At 25.6% G+C, this 23,366-nt stretch overlaps 1 protein-coding gene across 1 annotated transcript in view; it reads right to left on the reverse strand.

Moving 5' to 3' along the window:
- LOC112694246 (neural cell adhesion molecule 1-like) overlaps positions 1 to 23,366 on the reverse strand; it is a 173,560-nt gene that overhangs the window by 70,824 nt on the left and 79,370 nt on the right. The window contains exon 2 of the mRNA XM_025569649.1: positions 5,966 to 6,137. Within this exon, the coding sequence (XP_025425434.1) occupies positions 5,966 to 6,137 (172 nt within the window). The remainder of the gene's footprint in view (positions 1 to 5,965; positions 6,138 to 23,366) is intronic.

A 23,366-nucleotide genomic window follows, 5' to 3' on the forward strand; every position in this document is an offset into this window, starting at 1 on the left:
ATTTTAAAATTAATTTTATAATGTATCTGAATGACTATTTATAATAATACATCGAATTATAATGTAGGTATCTTTGAATGGTTAATATAATATGATTAATCTTGAAAATTTAAAAAAATTCATTATGTTTAAATCCAAGTTATTTCATATCATGAATAAAGTTGTATATAATTACTAATACTCAATATATATATCATACATATACTATAAGCGAAGAATCAGGCGTCTTAATTTTTATTCACATAAAAAATAATTACTACTTCAATATATTATATTCTTTAATGTGTATCAAATATCATAAATTATTTGATAACATAATTACTATGTTACCCAATATATGCATTATTAGAGAAAATGATTCAATATTTAAGTCATTAGATGACATTTGAAAGGATTACGACCAAACAGTCAAAGAAATCAGTTTTTTTTAATTATTTATGTATTTATTTATACGAGTTTAATAACTAACGAAAAAGTAAAATTTTAAGAAAATGTATTTTTTGTCTTGTAACTTAATATCTTAGTCTGAATTCTTAAAAAAGTTGTAAATGTTTTTGCCACTCTGAGTATTTTCTCGACTATATGGCCTAACCATTCGAATTAAGATTTTTCAACAACTATAAAAATCAAAAAAAAAAAAAAAAATAAATATATTTTTGTAGATTTACGATCGACTAAGACATTTCGTCAGTAGCACGTATTCTGATGATCACTATTCCTGAGAGTATATTATTTTGCTTGTCTGGCTTAAATTTTAACTCTAGAAAAAAATTTACCACTGCAGTTTTCAACATTTATACTACTTAATACATATTTTGCATTACTAAACAAACATGTAATACCATAACATTGACTTAAGCAAGGGTTATCAATCAATATTAGTCGTAGTACAATGTAATTTAAATATTAAGTATTGAAACAAATATATTCATATATACTTGCGTCTCTATAATTATCTATCCGAACCAAAAAAACAACATTAATTTATTAGGTGTTAAATAGAATAATTTATTTAACAAGCGAAAATAATTATTGTAGTTCATTAATGTGTCATTGTCAATGTAACATTTATTTTTTGTAATTTGAACTTATAAGAACGTTATTATTTTAAATATGAAAATGTGTAAGGGTATCTATTGAATTTAACTAAGAATATTTTATTAAAAATTTCAGTGAACAAAAATCGAACATCAAACCAATTTAATGTTTTAATATTTATTTTATAAGTATAATACTGTTAAACAATTAAAATGTAAATTAAATTAATGTATTATTAAAATGTATACTTAATTATTATAATATTGTAAATTATAAAATCATTGCCCCACACGAACCAATTCAATGGACCATATTATCTTATCAAAGAAATAGGCAATATTTATAATAGTAATTATTAATTATTAGTATAAAAAATTTAATAGTGTATAAAAACTTTTTGAAGCCACAGTTGTCATCCTAGTTTACTCATATTGTTTTTAAGATATGTTTTGCCAAGAAATTTAGTGCTGTCTTGTTGAAAAAAAACATCGTCTATTATGTATAATTTATATGTTATAAAAAAATGTTGATTTAATTTTAGGGGCACAACTTTTTAATTGATTACACTAAATTTACGTTGACCTTTATTATGTTTTCGCTTTACTCAAACTTCGGTGTATAAATAAGTTGAGTATATATTTTAATTTATTTAAAATTTATAATGGGACGAGATGGTAATTAGTCTTCATTTTCGTTATAAAACATACGTCAATAATTATAAATTAATATATATATAAATAAAATTACTAAAATGCACGTATATACACATATAATACATACATTACGTACTTCCTGCCCTGCACCTCAAACTGAATTCTATTAGTTTATACTAACGTGTAAGTTTTACATTAAAATCAAAAATTAAATAAGATTTGACTAAATATAGTTTAGTGGGACCGAGTGTTATCTATACATGTAATCATTTTGACATTTTATGTGTTATCAATGGTCTATCTTCAGATTATTTGAATTACGAGTTTAACACTAATCGCCTAATGTTTTTATCTCCCCCCCCTGATTCAAATCTTAGCTATGCCCATGCAGAAGGCTATTGATGTTTATAACACACACTCGCATACTTACATACATCGATAGGTATAACAATCATATTTTTTTTCTACTGTAAACGGATCTTTCCTACAAATACAGAGTGTTAGTTTTTATTTGCTGCAGTATACCGATAAATAAATCAAATGCAACTGTATTATAAAACCCTGCAGTGCAATATTACTGAGTTATCGTACTGTTTAAAATATTGCCAAGTTTTATATTTCAATATAAACCTGAAACGTGCACAAACTTTTATTAAACTTCTCACAAAAAAAAACATTTTTCTGCGGGTTTCGAATATGACTAAGGACACTACTAGGTAATATTCATAAAATACTTACAAAATTAATGTACAAATAACTGGTTAACACAATTTGATAATAAACGACCAACAACTATAATATTAAAAAATATAACAAGAAAATAAATAGACTGATATTAATATTATATTATAATAATAAATATTAATGCACAACAAATTATCACATAATGCTATAAATTTAATTTAATTTTATTCTCGTGAATCTACAAATTATTTTTTGATTTACTATTAAATACTTAATTCTTAATTAATTTTTAATGTTATGATCATGTATTTATTTGATAATTAAAAACTATAATAGTAGAACTACTTGCATAAATTCACTTTATAATACATAGGAAAATAATGTTTAGTCATTATTTATATTAATTGAAAATCTAAAATTATATAGATTAAGATTGATATTAATTGTATTACTTTTCGAAATAATATTATCAATATGGAGAATGTTTTTATATATTTTTATTATATCATAGTATACGTAATTGTATATATTTTAATTTTTTAAGATGTACGCCAACCTCTTTTAATACTTAAACTATACATATTTTAAACTATGATTTTTGGAAAATGTTTGTATAAATCAAGAATTTGCTTTTTAATTTATAAAATGTATGTTCCTTTTTAAGAAATATCCTTTAATATTTATAACTTGATTTCATACGGAATACCATTTTTTTTATTCGAATTTTTATTTAGTTTATCTTTCTGGAAACTTTTATGTAACATAGTAAGTATTTGAACTTATATTTTTTTAGATTATTAAATTTAAGATTATGAATAAAAAGTTTAAAGTCATTAGAAAATTATTATTTATTTTTGCCATTATAATTTCAAGATTACGCAAATATATTACAATGCATAACTTGATGCGAATGTATATAGATAAAATGAACAACGGTAATAACCGGCCAAGGGTCAATTTTAAAATATTCTCATTCGAGATACCAAACATTAAATTACACCTATAAATTGTAGTTCAGAATTTTTTTAATAAATTTTAAATAAAGGTAACGTATAGTCCATTGCCTTAAATTTCTTGTTCAAATGTTTGACATGGTCCCACGTTGGTGAGGTAAAGATGACATGGGTGTCAAAATGTTAAGTGAAAATATGTACAATGGTATGAATTTAGTATAATCTATAATCTTACGTAATAAATTTTAGCACATAATTACTGAGTTTCCGCGTCTTATGTTTTTCCATACAAATATATAGCTAAGAGATATTGAAGTTGTATGTCTAAGGGAAATAACACACCACATCAATTAATATAAAAAAATTAACCAAATAGTAATTTTAGGAAGAAAAATGATGTTCCCATTTGAAAATACTTCTTAAAACGTTCAAAAATGTATAAATAGGAATGTATTATAACTAAATATAATTATGTTTCCAAAAATCAGAATTTAGAATAAAATAACTAGTTTAAATAAGAAAAAGGTTGAGCATATTTAAATCACCTAGTAAATTTTGGATTGTTGGATACAATTCATTACAATACAAATATATAACAATTGAAAGTAAAAAAAACATTTTAAAATTGAGATTAATATTTTAAACTATAACTACTAAAATATTTTAAAAATTTCTCAAGTATATTTTTATTTAATTTTTACCAAAAACGAAAATTACTCAAAATCATTACTCTAATTTGAACTAGCTATTTATAAATTATAAATTGTAGTCATAATTATAATGAAAACTGCTTATAAACGATTAATATTTTATAATAACTCAACTGTACTTCTAGTTTTGTCACATATGTATCACTTAAGAGTGCCATACAATAAATTCTTAATAAAACGTTACAATAACTACATTCATCATTTTTATTTTGGAATTAATATTTCTAATAGTTTTAATAATTTTCTTTATCATTTTTATATTCTTGGTTATTATGTTTTATGAAAACATATAACAAGAAAGTTAAAATAATTTAAATTCAAGAAATGCTTTACTCTTGATTTATGTTCATAAATGAAAATCAGTAGTACTTTTTTTTAATAATTTACGTTTTTGTTTTGAACTTCTATAATTGATATAGGAAAAAATTCAATTATAATTAAAATACATCAAAAATAGACAACACATTATTATAAATAAATAATGTTAATTAAATAGATTACGATCATGGTCTGTGAATAAAAATCGTGCGTGTTGTAGTTACGTTTGTTGGTGCAAGGTAATACGGTCTATTAGTGCCTAGATATAATTTCGGTCAGCATTGGCACTCCATGTATTAAAATTAATTAACATTGCCATTTCTACCAAATTAATTTAGTCATTATTTAATATTTTATTCATTAACGATTATTCAAAAATCCCAGATGTGTTGTGTTTACTCGTATGAGACATATATAATCACGAGGTGAATTACGTTTCGCAGATCTGCTGATAGAAGTTTGATAGCAAATGTTCGAATTTTAGAGAAAAACTTATTCGTTTTATTCACAATACTAGTGGTAGTTCTATATTATTTAATAAGCTCTTCTCCTGCCTCACCTATGGTAATGTTTGATGCACATGAGATTCTTCATTTGAGACACAATATTTTGAATTGTATTTTATTAATAGAAGGATCAAAGAAAAAAAATGTTTTCAAAAATTATTATTAAATTTTTAATAGCATTAAGTCAATCAAGTTAAGCATATGAGTAAATTATACCTAAATATGTATAATATAATATTTAAGCGATAGGAGGATAAAATGGTTCTATAATCGTAAGTTTCACTATTTTTGAGATTTAATTAATGTATTTCGTAAAATAGTCAACTTTCATTTCAATTGTTAGTGTATAATATTATAACACACAAACACGCGAAAAATGAAAATAGTTGTATAATAAATTGAGCTTATAAGTATGGTTTTTGTATATCTGACTAAAACAACAATGCAATTTACTATACGAGTAATATGTATTTAATTATTATATTTATAATAAATATAAATATTACAAAATATATATATATTACTTATAACGAATCAAGTTGCATAGATATAAAAAAAATCCAACACATTTTATCGTCACTGATTCAGATTTTACTCTTGTTTCACTTTTGAATAATTAATTATACAAAATAATTTTAAAGTAAATGTTATAAAATCAAGATTAATAATTGTTCTTAATTTATTTAAGTAAGTTTGCAAAAACAACTATTACTTTTACTAATCTAATATAAAAAAAATTAAGACTCATAATGATTAACATCTGTGTTTTTAAAAATTATAAAATTGATTTTAAAATAATTAGTGGTAGTCACTACGAAGTTTATTAAATATTAAGTGTAACGATTTAATAGATATTTAACATTAAAGTTACATTTATAGTAACCGATATCGAAGAAGATATTTTTAACAAACTAAATGTTGGTATCAAAAGTGAATTATTGTTACTTTAGAAAATTACTAAAAAAAAAAAAAAAATACATATATTAATAAATTATGCATTATAGTTTATTATATATATATATATATATATATATATACTCTAAAGCTACTATATTAATGGGCAAAAGAAAATAAATAATCTTTTACCGTCATAGGAAACTCACCTGAACTGTGGGCTTTGCGATATGATACCCGCGGGACCTCGCCATTGAAACTCCGAAAGATTCGGACCAAAGCATGAAACGCCGTATTTCGACCGTTCTTCTCTCACCAGTTCCTTTTCTTTCGGAGTTATTTGAATAGTTTGCGAAGAACATCCCGTGATTGCCGCTATTGCTGTAAAATAATGATATAATCTTAAAAAACCTTAAGAATCAATTCTTGGAAATAGCTTTAAGCGAACCAAATATGACCCAATATTTTTATTTAAATTTCAAAATGTAAATAACTTTTACCTATATAATATATTGTGATTGAAATATTAAAATAGCTATTTAGAGTTCATTTTTTTTTTATATAAGTATACAGCATAAACGAAGCGTAAATAATTTTTATTTTCCTGCAGAGGGCGTTTGCATCATCACCAGGACGATGTATGATAACATAATCTTGGTCTAATAAATTTATTTTTAAGCGATGGAAAAAAAAGTTTTCACCGGAGTTAGTATTTTTATTATTCTAAGTTTCTATTAGATTTAGCAGTGCACGTTTTACATACATCACGTGTTCGTTTTTTGTTATACGTAATGCTATTATATATTAATCTGAAATGATCAACTCGCCTTCGAATCGGTCGCGATTGACTTTCGGTCATTGGACTACAGTTAAGAAAGATAAAATCAATCGTAAGAAAAATAGATGCGACTTAATTCGTAGAAGAAAAATTGGATTCTAATCCCCTAAAACCCTCCCCTAATTATAACATAGTCCAATAATAGTAGAACAACATACTTAACTAACACATGTTACATGCAATGCCATAGAATAGGTAATTTATTTCTCATCTTTAAGCCAATAAAGAAACGCACGGCCAAGGTGCATGATAGTGAAGCCATCGTTTATAAACTAAATGGGCCAAAAGGATCAAAATACTTGAAAAAAATTTCGATCACTTTCATGTGAAATAAACAGCTATTAAACGCTATGTAAATATTAGATATATAATATTTTTTGATTACGTGCTAGATACTCGTGTACATGATGAATATTTATTTTTACACGTAATTACATTATTGCTATGGATAATTGCCTATATACGAGTACATTTTTATATACGTGTTTGTTTGAGATTCAACATAAAATGTAACGTTTAACCAGTTCAATCCGAGCTATTATTTTGAATTTTCTAAAATGGGAAACAAAATAAGAATAAAAGATCACGTACGTGTGTTTTATTTAAACAAATAATAATAACTAAAAATAGAAAAAACCAAGATCGGAAAATATGATGTTTACGTAGTAAAAACTTTGTGTTTGCTCAAGAATGTGGATTTACCATGATCTTCGGACACTAAAAATGCGCAGTAACTGTTAAAATTTTCTATGCTCTTAGAATAATCATTCAATAATAAGTAATAAAAAAATTATATGAACAACTATAATCACAAAAAAAAAAATAAAAATATTTGAATTAATTATCAACCATAAATTATTTATAAATATATTTACTATTTAAAATAGAAAAATTGGTAGTAAAAATCCTTTATAAGTCGTAATATTTTACTTGTGTTTGTTATTTTAAAAGTTTATTTCATAAATGATATGATAATGGAGAACAAAACATTTAATGCTGATAAATATAACAGATTTTGTCGTATCAACAATATAGTGTAACAACTATAGTAAATAGAATTAAAAAATAATAATGAAATAATAAATATTGTAAACTGTAGTAATTTAAGTTGAAACATCGGTTTATTATAGCATATCACATAGAATACATATTACGTCATAATATCCAAATCATAAAACTACGAGACGACAGTATATAAATTATATTTATTTTTATCTTTTAGTCTATCAATGATACCAAGCGAACAAGAACAAGCAAACAAAGTTAAATAATGTAAGACGAAATAGTGATTGGTAAACGGAGAGATGAATATCTCCGTTTAAATATAGAAAAAAAAAATTAATTAAATAAAAAATAAAGGGTGAGACTTAAGTCGAGTGAGATACTATAGTCGGATGAGATACAGGAATAGGTGAATGGTATTGCTGTGTTTGCCTTTTGAACTTCAAAAATCAATGTTCTCGTACTATTGTTATTGAAAAACTGATTTTAAGCGAAATAGTTTAGGTGGAATAGTTTATACTTCTGAAGATGGTTCATATAGTACAAGAACCAAATTTTTTAATGAGGTAGGTTAAACTTTTATTGTATTCACTTTTATAAAAAAAAAGGCATTTAAAATTGAGGAAAATCAAAAGATTTTAAATATTTTTAAGCACAAAATTTCATTATAATTTCAAAAACAAGAAATATATTTAACTAAATAACTAAAATTATTTAAAAGAACAAACACGAAAAAAATTAACTACACATCATAGCAATACCACTAAATTTTTAGTTTCATTCAGAATATAAAAATTAAAAAAAAATATAACTACAGTTTCTTAAATCGATAATGAATAAATACTAAATATAAAATTATTTTAATATTTAACGTTTATAAAATGTAACAATATTTATATTTTGAAATATATGCATAAATCCAGATCAAAATGTTTATAATATACATTATAATCCTTCTATAATTATTGTAATGACTGAAAATTAACCTATATCATTTTGATAAAAAATTAAAAGGTCACTGCAAATCACAATTACATAGGCGTGAACGGAAAAAGAAAAAAAATACTAAAGCCAAAAACTAATACATCATATAGAACATATAAAAAAAAATTCAAAGTAGATAGTAAAATCATCAGATTTACAAAGAACCATGAGCTGCTGTAGTCCCTCAATAAATAATGTGAATCGATGTTATGTTGTTTCAGTATTCCATTATATTGCGACTAGCCTAGTAAAATAGATTAACGTGATGGTCTATCCAATTTAATATTTATGAATAATATGCATCTACGAGTATATATTTTATAGTCGAGGGATGGTGGATATGTGATCGACGAGTTTTACCGATCATCAAATCATAGCTCATATGTTATAATAGTATGCGAATCGGGAAAATAAGAAAAAAGAAAACCAATGGTACGCTTAGCATAGGGCGTTCGAAGAACTCCGAATTAGGTTATTATCGGTGCGCAAAAAGTCCCGAAGAAACAAAATCATTGAACAACACAATTTCATTCAAGTCCTTTCCTCCGCGTTATTAATCCACACATTCGCACACCACGTAATCCACTACAATATAATATAGTTCAAACAGATGAGAGGACAGTGGCACGTGGTGGTGATCGCACAAATGGTGAAAAACGGCCGTAGAAACCTTTATTTAAATTTATGTAAAACAGAATCATTGAAATTACATTCCACTTACGCGTGAAGACCGTCACCATCGTTTCATATAGTTGCATGCAGCAGCAGCGGGACGACATGAAGACGTTTTCGTCTTCGTTTATAGAGACCGCATTATGTATGAGTATGATACATTATATATAAGTTTTTATTTTTTTATGCGTATATATTTGGTTTTTTTTTTTTTTTTTTTTTTTTTTTCGTATATATTTGGTTTTTTTTTTTTTTTTTGCTTCTTTGTCTTCGTAATTTTCGTTAAATTCCTATACTCGCATAGGCGTTTATTTAATTACAGTACAAAATGGTTTTATGGTTTCAACAAACCTCTATGGAAAGTATACCGTTTATCGCATTGTAATTAAGACGGAACATTATATAGTATTCATAATTAACGATAAGATGTATAATTTTAACAGATGTACCACAATAATATTTCAATCTTCATCAATTATTATTTATATAAACAGCTTCCCTAATCCGATAAACATTCTAATTTCGTTAGAAAAATTTTGTTTTATTCATCTCTTTTATGTACTATCCAATAAGCTAGCAGACTGTATGTCTTAGTATAATATAATAAATATAAATATTATGAAGTGAGAATAGGGTTTATAAATATTATAAGACATTTCAATCCACCAATAACCGATAAGCTGATTTATTTAATCGCACACGATTCATATATCTGCTTTAAGATAAATGGCCCGTCTTCGATGGCTGTAGATTTTATGAATTATGATCGGCTTTATTGCAGTGAAGCAGTACAATATTTCGTCGACCGTAGGGTAATCTAGTAAAATGTAACCTACTATTAAGAATGAACTGCATTTATCATAAAATCTCTTAAATACTCCTCTCAAGGACCAAGGAAATTATTTAGCTAGTCAAAATAATCGAAAATATAATAGACAAATTAGATGAATCGAGACTATTACAAATTTAAAAATTAAGTTTTTTATATCTAAAGGTAAACTAATGTAAGAATTTTGTAAATTCTCAGAGTAGGGCTCATTCTCAATATATTGTACCAATTTGAGGATCTGCAAAATGAGAAATCGCGAAACATTGTGAAACAGTATATAATTGTCCAAAACAAAATTTGTCTAATAAGTGGCATCAGAATGTAGAAGAGCATAATTATTTACCAAATGATATCAACTGTAAATGTAATACAAAAATAATTTGTTAATAATTTAAATTAGTTCGAAAATATGAACCATGGACCTAACCTAAGAACAAGAATTTTTTAAATCTAATATTATGATAATTAATAGTATATAGTTATGATATATAAAAACTATAAGTTAAATATAAATATTGTATATATATAGCAAAATTTTAAATTTGTACATAAATCGTAATGTGACAATTTATTGAAGAGTGCAAAAATACGACAAAAATATAAAAATTTAATAATATATTTAAATATTACACAATATTTGTAATATTTTTCATTTAATTAAATTAAAATCACATGACACCCTTGCAACGCTAAGGCTCTGGAACTGTCACGAACCTATATGTGAACCCCCAATGTGTATTGGTATGATTAAATAATATCGATTTAAAATCGATGACAAGACGAGTGAAAAAAATCAAGATAAATTACTAAAATAGCATTATTTCTTGTTGCAAAAATAACGAAATTCCGTTGGACCCGTTCGAAACGGAATATTATTATTATTTATTGCCTTATTTTCTTGGTTCGTATATATATATTTATATGTATTATACGCCATATAATACACAAGTTATTATTACTATTATATTACTTCGAACGACTTGCGTGCTGCTAAATTGCATACTCAACGCGCCGTCGATTGGGTACGTATTAATAATATCGTTGTGGTGTGCGTGTGTATATATATGAAACATATTATTATTATTTACGCGCAGTATTCGGTGCCTTGTGACCGATTGCCGGACATCAATCGCTGCCATAAACACAAACCTCCCCGCGTAAACGTTCCTCTCTTTGTCGATCCCACCGCAGCAGTCCGACTGACCGATCGAGATATCGCGGTCGTAAATCAAGAAGAAAATACTTACGATTTCTATACATGTCATCCCTCAGCTAAAATCACCCATTCCGCCACTTCGGAAACCGATAATAATTGGCAACATCGACGACATAATATAATGATATAATATGTTTTACGAAGGAGAGAAATCGCGTGTATATGTACGAGTCTTTAAGACTTATCACGTGAGCATATTGGTTATAATGTGTATTAGACTTTCTTTCGTAGGAAATTTAATATATATGAATAGTCATACGGTGGTGAAAAGCTTTGAAATCCGTAACACGATCATTGTTAATATTTCTTAAAATCTAATATGTCCCCCTTTCTCTAATTTTTTTTCTAGGCCAACCAACAGCTACGTTATTTCTATGATATATTTGTTAAAAATGATAATATATTTATGTTTATAATAGCATTAATGTAGGGTACAAATTCGGAAAGTATGAAATTGTCAAAGTTGCGTAATAATAGTTAGAAGTACAATTTCATAAATAGATTTTCCATGCAAATTACTAAAATCAAAAACATTCATTTATGACGTTTTTATTAAAATAATTTTAAACTTTTCGAATATTATGCGTTTTCTCTATTTACGTAATATAAAAATACGAACAAAAATGGGTAATACAAAAATTGTAAACGGAAGAAGTAAAATTAAACTTTCAAAAACTTCTACCTTCCTAGAAAAACAGACAAATGATCATTTCACGTTATTGCAGATTTTTTGGCTATTACACATCACCTGACACTGTACATGTATTCGCTCTCTCACAAAGATTTTCTAGAAAATTATTTTGCAGTTATTTTGTTCGTCATATTTTTGAATATTTTTAATAACTATCAGGATTTGTTCTAAAATAGTTTTTATACAATACTAAAAACTATGAAAATGGGCTGAGGAAAAATTACTATAATTCCCACTAGTCTAAATACTTTGGGCGTCTCATTTTATTTTTTTTTACGATCGTTTTATTTGCCCTTTGTTTGAATTTGTTTGACAATTGTTAAAATCTTCACTTTAGCCCCACTTCTATTATAAGCAAAAAACCAATTTTATCATTCTTCCCCCACTTTTGATAATTTAAATTTTTGATGACACTGATAATTTGCTAGTTTCATAATTTTTTTAATTAATTTCTAATTTATGTAATTTATGCTGTGAAGTTTTAATAATACTATCTGATTTTTTCCTTTTTTTTTTTTCATTATTGATTTTTATTTTTGTTTTTATAATATATTAGTTGTGTTATGTTTACGTTATTGTGACTATAAAAAAAAATAATAATTTAATAGTATCAATCAACAATTTTATGATTTAAATATATGTAAATTAAATAAATAGCCCATACATCTTTTAACTTGATATTCAAATCAGTAGTTTTGGTAGTATTTATTGTTTAAACACACAAAAAAAAAAAAACTTGCATAATTGAAAAATCATTGTCTTTCATTAAGAAACTAAAATAAGTGTTAAAAAACTTTAAGGGTGAAACGTGTTTTTGGATGGTTAAAAGACCTAATATTACTTAATTATAATAAAAAAAAAAAGGTATTTGTATATAAATAACGTAATACTTGTTTTGCCACCATCATCAGAATACAAAATTTTTTGTTTGAAAAGTGAAATTGCTTCAACAACAATTGATAGTTAACAGAAAACAGATTTTCTACCCATATTGTTAATGGATAAAAACAATTTAATCGATAACAAATTAATTAAACAAACAAAATAATGAATTTAAATGATTTAAATATGAAAATATAAATGGTAGATATAATAAATCAATATAACATTCGTTCATGATATATGGACATACGATAGCATAAGAACATATTGTATGAATTAAATATAATTATCTGTTTAAATTGGAATTACAAAATATATTGTAATCATATAATTTTTTCTAAAAATTAAGTTCTTTTCAAATTCAATTTTAAAATTTAAACTATTTATTTCTTAGGAATAGAGTTTTATAACTGATAAACTCAACCGCTACGGTGACTCCACATTTTTATTATATATTAACACTATGGTTTATGATGAGTTATAATAAAATACCTACAAAAAACATTTCACATCTTTAAATAATACATTGACCAATTCAGACATGCTATAAAACTTAATATATAAAGAACTACACTTTTTTTATTATTTATTTAACGGAGAAAGGTTATAGAACAGATTTTTAAAATTATCAAACAAATTCAAATAAATAATAAATAATAGGATAATGAAAAAAAATTAATATTCAAAAAGTGGATGTAGGGGCACGGTAAAATAGGTATTTTACATATAACAGTATAACAGGAGGGGAGGGGGTAAATGAAAGCTTTTGTAAATTGTCAAATAAATTCAAAAGAATAGTAAATAAAATTATCGTAAAAAAATAAAATAAGTATCCAAAGTATTTAGACTAGTGGAGGCTATAAACATATCACTAGCCTCTTCTTCTAGTTTTTGGTAGTTTATAAAAACCATTGTCGAACAAATTCCAATAATTATCAAACAAATTCAAATAAACAATGAACAAAATATCTGCAAAATAAATTTCTAGAGTATCTATGGTGAAATGGCTGGGGACTTATACGTAATGATAGCGGGAGTTTTTCTCTTTATATTTTGTTTGTACATAACTATAACATCAACGGTTGATGCCAGTTTCTTAACAAAAAAATCGGATCATACATAAAGAATAAAATAAAAACGTAACACGTACTTTTTATTTTATACAAAAATGTTTATAATGGCAGAAAATTATTTTTGTTCTCATTCCTCATTTTTTCTCTTCAACATCAAAGGTGTTGCAAAGATCTCTGCGACGCCACACTTTACAAGTTTTTTTTTTATAATTAATGGGTCACAGTTATTTCGTTGGAAAATTCTCCTTAATAATTTATTAAATAATAATATGCTATTCTATATGACGAAATGTACATGTATTTCATAAATCTTTAAGCACTGCAAAATAATAACCCTCATTCCATTGTCATTATATAGTGAGTGGGGACTATTTTGACCGATTACTGGTTTGCTATCTTCTTATTTGTAAGTTAATATCATATTATTATTTTTACACAGTTTCCAGGTAGGGAATCGTATAATAGTTTTAAATTATAGTAAAATTAGTTTTTATCCTCATCAAATTTTTCTTTTGTTAGTACGTAACAGCATATCACTTCAATGTCCAATATTCTTTGAGTTATTAATATGTAGCATAATATGTTATTAATTGATTAAAATATTTTAATGTTCGGTAACATTTTTTCACTTATTAAGAAACCCACTCCACATACATAATCGTTATATATTATCATCTGTAAAATACTGCTTAGTCCTCAGAACTGACCCTACTACACTCAGGCTATATAACTTCTAGCAGTGCGGCAACTTATAGACAAAATGTATTCACTTTGTCAGTGATATTTTTTAAGGCTCCTGGTTTAACAAAATTTCTCACATTTCACGTACTTAATCTTAAGCTTCTATTTTCCTTTTTCCATTTTCCATTTTGTTTTCTAAATATACTGTTTCGAGGCTTAGTTATAAGGTACTTTACCATTATCTTTTTTACTGGGTAGGTAGTTATCTAGTAGAGACTAACCACTAAAGTGGAGGACCAGATCCTCTCAGCCAGTTAAGGTCAGAAAGATAGCTATTGCAGTACCCGATATAGAGGTACTGAGCGATGGGACCGCCACTTTTCCAAAGTTTTCTTATATATATATATATATATATATATATGATAGAATATAACCAACTACATCACCGTATGTTTGATTGTGGTAACTAAATACCAGTTTGATTTAAGTGATAATTATATACAAATAAATAATTATTATTACAAACTATTTTATTTTTATTAAAGGTCTATTTAAATGTATTAAATATACCTACTAAATACAGACATGGAAAAGACCCTTAGTCCTTAGCACAGTACAGTTACCCAAAAACATAAATTATATAATTGTTTTTTAGTATCTATAACAGCAGTTTTATTTCAATTATTCAATATCATAGTATAGTTATGATTTCCAGAGTTAATTATAAATCTTAGTACTGTAAAATTTAACATGTTATTGTTAAAATAACGAATTCAGCACAAGAACAGTACAACTTATTAACAATAGAGAGCAAAAATAATATCCTTGGAGTATTACTACTGATAAGTGCTGAATTAACTGTAGCAAACTGTGTAATACCCATTGACGGGCACCGACCATATTTCAACACGAATTCAAATGTTCTGTATATGTATATACTTAACCATGTTATATTATAAGTCATATAATAATTAACATCTGCACGTTTTACGATCATGTAGTGTAACGATTCGTGAGCGATATTTTTACACGTTACTAATATTACAATGGCGAAACGAAGTGATTAATAGGCATTTTTGAAATAGAATAAAATGGCGATACTGTATCATATATTATACTACCACAACAATAATAATAATACATAATATTTTAGCACACAGAAAGAATTAACCGTTAGACAGCATAATGGCATCGACGTGTGATGCATGTCAAGCGAAATCGTTAATACAGTTTACGAACACTTTTAAGATTTTTGAGTTTGGACATCTGAAATCCCAGATTTATGGTATTTGTTATTGATATAAACCAATTCAATAGGCTCAAAAAAAAAAAAAAAAATCATAATAATAATTGTATTCAATAATAATAACAAAAAATGTATATTTTATAAATAATAAACTATTTTATCATATTGTTAATACTCATTGTTTAAAAGACATTTATTGTTGGTTCCTATGTAAAGGTTTTACATTTAAATTAGTATCCCAGCATCTTGACTCAAGATAGTAACTGCTGTTACCAGCAAAATTATTTAACATTTACATAATACGAAAATTACGGTTGAACGTTCAGACTTTTAACTCATCTGTCTATATTTTGATATACATAGATAATTTATATATTATCATCAATTGATGTAAACAATATATATGCAATTTATATATATATAAATTATACTTGTTCTCCGTAAATACAAATATAACCCATTTACATTATAATTAGCCCAACGCAATAGTTACTAGTATCCGTTATGTGTGTGCACATACTTTTTTATCTATCGTATTTAATATTTTTCCAAAAACAGTCAAGCACATGTACATTTAAAATTTTAAAGATTTTTCATAGAAAACAAAATGTTTATATATTTAAATAAAATAACTCTAACTGATTCGTGTATCTTTACTTAAAATCTTCTAATCGCAACGAAATTTTGTGTTTAAATCTACACAGGATAATATTTTTGAGTACCAAAAATAAGACGAAATTATATAACTAATTATCATGTGATGTTAGAAGAAGATAAGAACGTATTAACATATTTTTATAGAAACTCAGATAACACCCATTACGGATAATTAAAATGTTTTTAAAACACGAAAAACTGTTTTTTTCGAAAATAAATATACTAAATATTAAATTATGGATACTTACAATAACTTTAGAAGGGAGCTAATAATAATTTTCATATTAACTTCATTAGCTTTTAGTAATTTGTACTGTTATTAAAATGTGATTTTGTGTCTCAAAAGTAATCAATATTTGTGTTATTCAATTTTATAGTAAAATTACTACAGTTCAAATAAATTTAGTATAGACGAAATTCGATAAATATTATTTAGACAGTGCCGATTGCTTCTATTCAAGTAAAATTTGTTAGAAAATTAAATTAAACAAAACACTTATTTAATTAATTTTTTTTTTTTGTTCTTAAAAAAAACAATTATAATAAATTGGTTAATTTTACATGGTATTATATATATATTTTATATAAGATAAAAAAATATTAACATATTTATAATAAAAATTATAAGATTAAATAATTATATGCTTTTATTTGTTATTATTAGTTTAACATTTTTTTAGTCAATTTATATTATGTACATTTGTATATATATGATTGTATTGTTTTTACTATAATAAGAACAAATAAAAAAATGAATACCGATTCTATAATAAAATAAATAATTATAATTATTTTATAGGATAAACACTGCTTAACGTCAAAAAATACAAGCCATGTTTAAATAAAATTATTACGGTCAAACTTTAAACTTTACCATTATTGTTTTAGTTAATTCATTGTCTTTTAGGATGTATTTAATGAATAGATTTTTTTTTTTTTTTTTTTGATAAACAATTTGTAATTAAATTATTTAAACAATAAATATACTTTTTTTATATACAAATTACTTAAAATTGTATTTTTTATTATTAGTTATTTATTAATACAATTGAAATATTATGATAATTTTATATCATTAATATGCACAATTTGGACAAGATATATATATGCAGCCTTAAGATTTCTCAAGTAATTATTATTAAAGAATTAAAATTATGTCATTGCCTGAAACTACGAAATCAAATAATGCCCAACCAGTCAACAGATTACATGCATTTCTTTCATAAAGAACATTGTGTATGAATAATATTATTACAGTAAATTTATTAATCATATTATTTTATTCACAGTAAAATTATAGAAAAAAAATATAGAAACGATAAATTTTCAAATTAACTAATCATTATTCTTATAAGGTAATTTAGTTAACGTAAAAACAATTGTTTGGCTTTTCCTATATAATTTACAATTTTGTTATCCAACTAAACCAATTGATAATAGATATAACTTGATCGACTTGACACATAAATTGATTTTTCCATTTTATATATTGATATTAATAGTTTAAAAATATTGAGATAAATTTACATTGTTGTAAGGTTTCTACAAGTTTCATTTTAGATTTTATATATATATTTTTTATGTAATAAAATGAAGAATGTTTTTTTTTTTTTTTTGTGAAATGTTGAATGTTGAATTCAATAAATGAAAATTCATTAATTCAAATTATAACCAAAACGCATTATAAAACTAAAAGTAATTTCATCCAACTGCCTAAAATTTCTTAGCAGAATGTTATTGTCAATCTTTCGATACCTAAATTTAGTTCATACTGAATGAAATAGTATAATCAACATAAAAATATAAACAAATCACCCATTTATATTATGCGAACTTGAAAATTTTTATTTATTTGATATAATTTTCAAGAATTATAATATTTTTAAATGTAAATTTCATTTTAATTTATAACTAATCGTAACTAGAAACTATGTGGTTATTATTTATATATTATTGGTTGAATATTTACATTTATTTTGTTTCAAATTTAAATATAGTTATTTCTTCATTCCTACCCGACTTACAATATCCTTTCTAATTAATTTCATCCTAACTGAGTAACTACTCTTAATTAAGTTATGTGTGTTTATACTACATAATATAATATTATAATACTGTAAACACCTGATATGTGACTAAATCAGCATTAAATGCTGTTTTAAACAGTTCTATAATCTTCAGATATAAGATAATATTATAATATTTTATAGAAATTTCTTACATATATTTCCACTGTTATTTTTATTATAATCACATAAAGTACAAACAATGAAGATTAAACATACATTAAGAAACATTGATCATTCACACTATCGTTATTATCAACGGAATGTTTATAAGTATAGCTTGATTGAAAAATTGAAAATATTTTCTAGTTAAATAAATATAGGTAAAATAAAATGCATTAAATATAAATTCTACACACAAGTTGTTTTTTTTTTTTTTATGAACGCTTTCATAAAGTTTTCTTAATTAACCATAAAAATATATACTACAAATTTACATTGGAAATAATATACAAATATATTTAATTATTAATTTATAACATTTTAAAAAATTTAAAAAATATTTGTGATATAAATCGTTTACAATGTACAGATTACTGTGAATTAACAAGTTTGTCACTCAAAACCTGTTTAATAAAAATTATATTGTTACCATTTTCAAATAAAATTACAATGAGTAACCGATGTAAAATTAATTTTGAAAAATAAACATCTTAGAAATTTTCACAAATAGAATACCCATGATCCACTGATTAATCAGTTAAAACTATAATATTGTTTTGTATACGATTTTTTTCTTTAATATAAGAATACTATTGTACTATCATTTTATAAATAATAATTTTATTAAATAACTGATTCACTAAAATTATGATTGTCATTGCGTTTTACCATATTATATGAAGCCAAGAAATATGCTGAAGCAAATATACTTTGGTTTAGTAACATACTATATAATTATTAATTTTTTATCGTAAACACTAGAACAAGGCAAATGCTATAGTTAGTGTATACATAACCATCCACAACGCTATTCTCATAATTTGATTGTAAAAATCCCAGTAGGTCATGAGTAATCTATCAATATCGAATTATAGCACCATACGTGTTTATATATTATAACCTCACGATTAAATTATGAATAGGTTTGGTGTTATATGTGACAATCTGTACTTAGGAAAATCATACACGCATCAATAATTATTTTATACATCATGGCCGTATTCAGGGGGAGGGTTTTCCGGGTTCAAACCCCCCCCAAAATTTGTTCAACATTTTTTTTTTGCCTATTCACTTGATGTTTTTTTTCTGTATTCAATTGAAATTCAATAGAAAAGTGTTTCTTAATCAATCGTCTAAGTCGCACATAAGGTAAATTATTATCCCAGACGTATTATTATTGTGTAAATAAAATAGAATTGTCTACGAGAATGTCTACGCGCAAAAATTGAATCTAAAACAGTGCACTGCTTTACGACGGGTAAAACTATGTATACAATGAGATAAGATCACGACTGACGTTATCGTTGTCGCCTGCCCATAGCTTTGGCTGTTCATATGGACGCACCAGAGTATTTACGTAGTTATTTTTAGTATTCTTCAAATTTTGATAGTGTACATACCTTATTAGAATAATCGTCGATGTTTAATTTCAACTCGAATAGAACTAATTCGGATAACCGATTACCGAATCATTTTTCTTTTGGATTCTCGTCATACAACACACCATGGCGATGCGCCGTAAACATTGCTGTTAAACGTTTCTATTGATCTAAATTCCGTAAGTATATTTACTACCATTTTTTATTTAATAGTTTTAGAGTTATATTATTTATAAAATATCATAGCTCATTTATTTTATACCAGTTTATATGTTGGACAGTTAATGTAATTATGTACCTGCATAGTCTCTATATTATAGATATCAGTGGTGTTTATTCAGTGTGCAAGTTATGCATTAACGCCCAACTTTAATTATACATATTATCATTTATCAATCCTATTTATTTTAATCTTTTATTTTATTTATTTATTTTATTTTGATATGTATAATATTATGTAGCACATCTTGTAATTATTGTAATTTTTCGTGTAAGAAAATTAATGTCACAAAAAAATTACTTTTATAAAATGTCTTCATTTATCTTATTCATCAATATACAATTTAAGTGGCATTTAGGTTGATTTTAGACATTTTAAATAGATATTTCCTAAATAAAATTTTTAGTTATAACAGCTCCAAAATATCTATAAACACGGGCGAATTCTCACTTATGCACAATATGTTTATTTTTAGAATTAATACACAAAAATTAAATACCGAAAATGAAACGAGTTCAAAGACAATTGGACATCACTGCATTTACACAAATAAAAAAAGATAAGACAAACAATCCAAATTCTGAATTTCAACCAGTTGAACCTACTAATATTAATTATTCGAATAAAGATGTTTCTATTTAACAAGCTTACTTAGAAGAACTTCCCTCAGTTAGCAAAAATAGTACTGATATTCACAACCTTACTTCAATGCATAGCAATTATACTCCTTCTGTTTCTACCATGTCCAATAATTTTACTAAAACACCCATAGTCGGAGTAAATGATATTGGTAATTATGTCCATAATTTAGAAATTAACGATTTAAAAAAAGAGGAACTCTTAAAAACTCCGTGGGTTCCTTCTTCAACATATATTTTCCCTGTAAAAACCAAAAGAAATTTACGATTTCAATTATCTTGGATAAAACGATTTCCATGGCTTAGTTATTCACAATTATTTGAAGGAGCATTTTGTAGACTATGTGTTTTGTTTGCTCGAGAAAAAGGAGGTAATGGTAGCCATCAAAAAATTAGGTGCACTTGTTTCTAAAGAGTATACTAATTGGAAAAATGCTTTGCAAGACTTTCAATTACATGCTACCACATCTTATCACAAATTGTGTGTCGAGAAATCTGATAGTTTTTTAAAAGTGAATGAAGGAATATCTAAAAATATAACTGAACAACTCAGTATTGAACGTTCTAGACAGATTGAACAAAATAGAAAAATTTTACTTTCTATTATAAAAACCATAATTCTTTGTAGTAGGCAAGAAATTGCTTTTCGTGGATCAAACGATTATGGAAATGTAATGAACATAAATGATTTTAATGACGGAAATTTTAGAGCTCTTTTACGGTTTCGTGTAGATTCAGGTGACACTTGGGAGAACATTTGAAAAATGGTCCAAGAAATTCTTTATATACTAGTCCTGGTATTCAAAATGACATAATTTCTATTTGTGGTGAAATAATCAAGTCAAAAATTGTCCAAAGAGAAAATGCTGCCGAGTGCTTTTCTGTGTTAGTGGACGAAACTACAGATATTGGAAGAATTGAACAAATGTCTGTATGTTTGCGTTATTATGACCAAAAAGATAAAAAAATTCGAGAAGATTTTTTAGAATTTACACCGGCTGTTGATCTTAGTGGAAAAGGACTAGCAACTTTGATAATGGGGTGTTTACAGAAGAACAGTATACATTGTCAATTTTTAGTTGGACAAGGTTACGATGGAGCCTCTGCCATGAGTGGATATTTACATGGTGCTCAAGAATACATAAAAAAAGATTTTCCCATGGCACTTTATGTACATTGCAGTGCTCACTCGCTCAATCTAGCGTTGGCCAACGCCTGTTCATTGCCCTCAATAAGAAACTGTATTAGCACCATTCAAACTGTTGGAACATTTTTTCGCTCATCGGCTCAAAGAAGTGAATTATTGAGAACAACTATTATCGAAACTCTTTCAGAGACAAGGCATACCACATTAGTTGCATTATGTGAAACTCGTTGGGTTTATAAGCATGAAAGTGTCATGCGGTTCAAAGAACTATATCCCGCTATTATTGTTGCATTGGAAAAATTGGAGTCATCAATAAATAAAGAAACTGCTCAAAAGTCTTGTCAGTTATTAAGTACAATTAAAGACGCTAAATTTGTTATACCTCTCGTAATAATTGAAAATATTTTTTCGTATACATTGACATTGTGTAAACAGCTACAGACAATTAATGCTGATTTAGTCGAAGCATGCAATCATGTTGATGATGTGTTAGCCGTATTAGACGAAATGAGAGAAAATAACAAACAACATTTTTCAGACCTGTTTTCTGTTGTTGCCATCATGTTGAATAAAAATAAAGAAGACATTGTTTTGCCTCGTATCGCTAATAAACAAACACACCGTAGTAATGTGCCCTCTCATAGCTCTGAAGAGTATTACAATTTTAATATTTTTTTGCCATTTCTCGACTATATCAGATCACAGCTTTGTGATAGATTTCAGAAACACAAATCTTTAATAAGTTCATTACAACAAATCATTCCAAGTAAATGTATAATCGCTACCAATGAAGAAATAAACGACTGTGTAAACTTTTATTCTCAGATATTGATTGAGCCTAATGCTTTCAAAGCTGAATTTGCAATATGGAAGACAAAGTGGCTAAAAGAAGGATCTCGCCCAAAAACAGCAATTGCAGGACTTGACAATTGTAACCCTCTTTTATTTCCTAACATAAGGAAACTTCTACAAATCTTAGTTACTATGCCTATGTCAACAGCGACACCAGAGAGAACATTTTCATCTTTAAAAAGATTGAAAACGTATCTCAGAAATTCGACTAGTGAAACACGCCTCAATGGATTGGCTTTAATGTCAGTTCACCGGGACATCAATGTTGATCCAGAAGAGGTACTTACTCAGTTTTCAAAATCATCTAGAAAAATAATGTTACTTTAAAATTAATAATCCTATAAATTGTCAAATTAAAAAATGTAAGTTACATGT

Source organism: Sipha flava, unplaced genomic scaffold (assembly GCF_003268045.1).
Source record: "Sipha flava isolate LNK unplaced genomic scaffold, YSA_version1 126_pilon_pilon, whole genome shotgun sequence".
In the NCBI taxonomy this organism is placed as follows: Eukaryota; Metazoa; Arthropoda; class Insecta; order Hemiptera; family Aphididae; genus Sipha; species Sipha flava.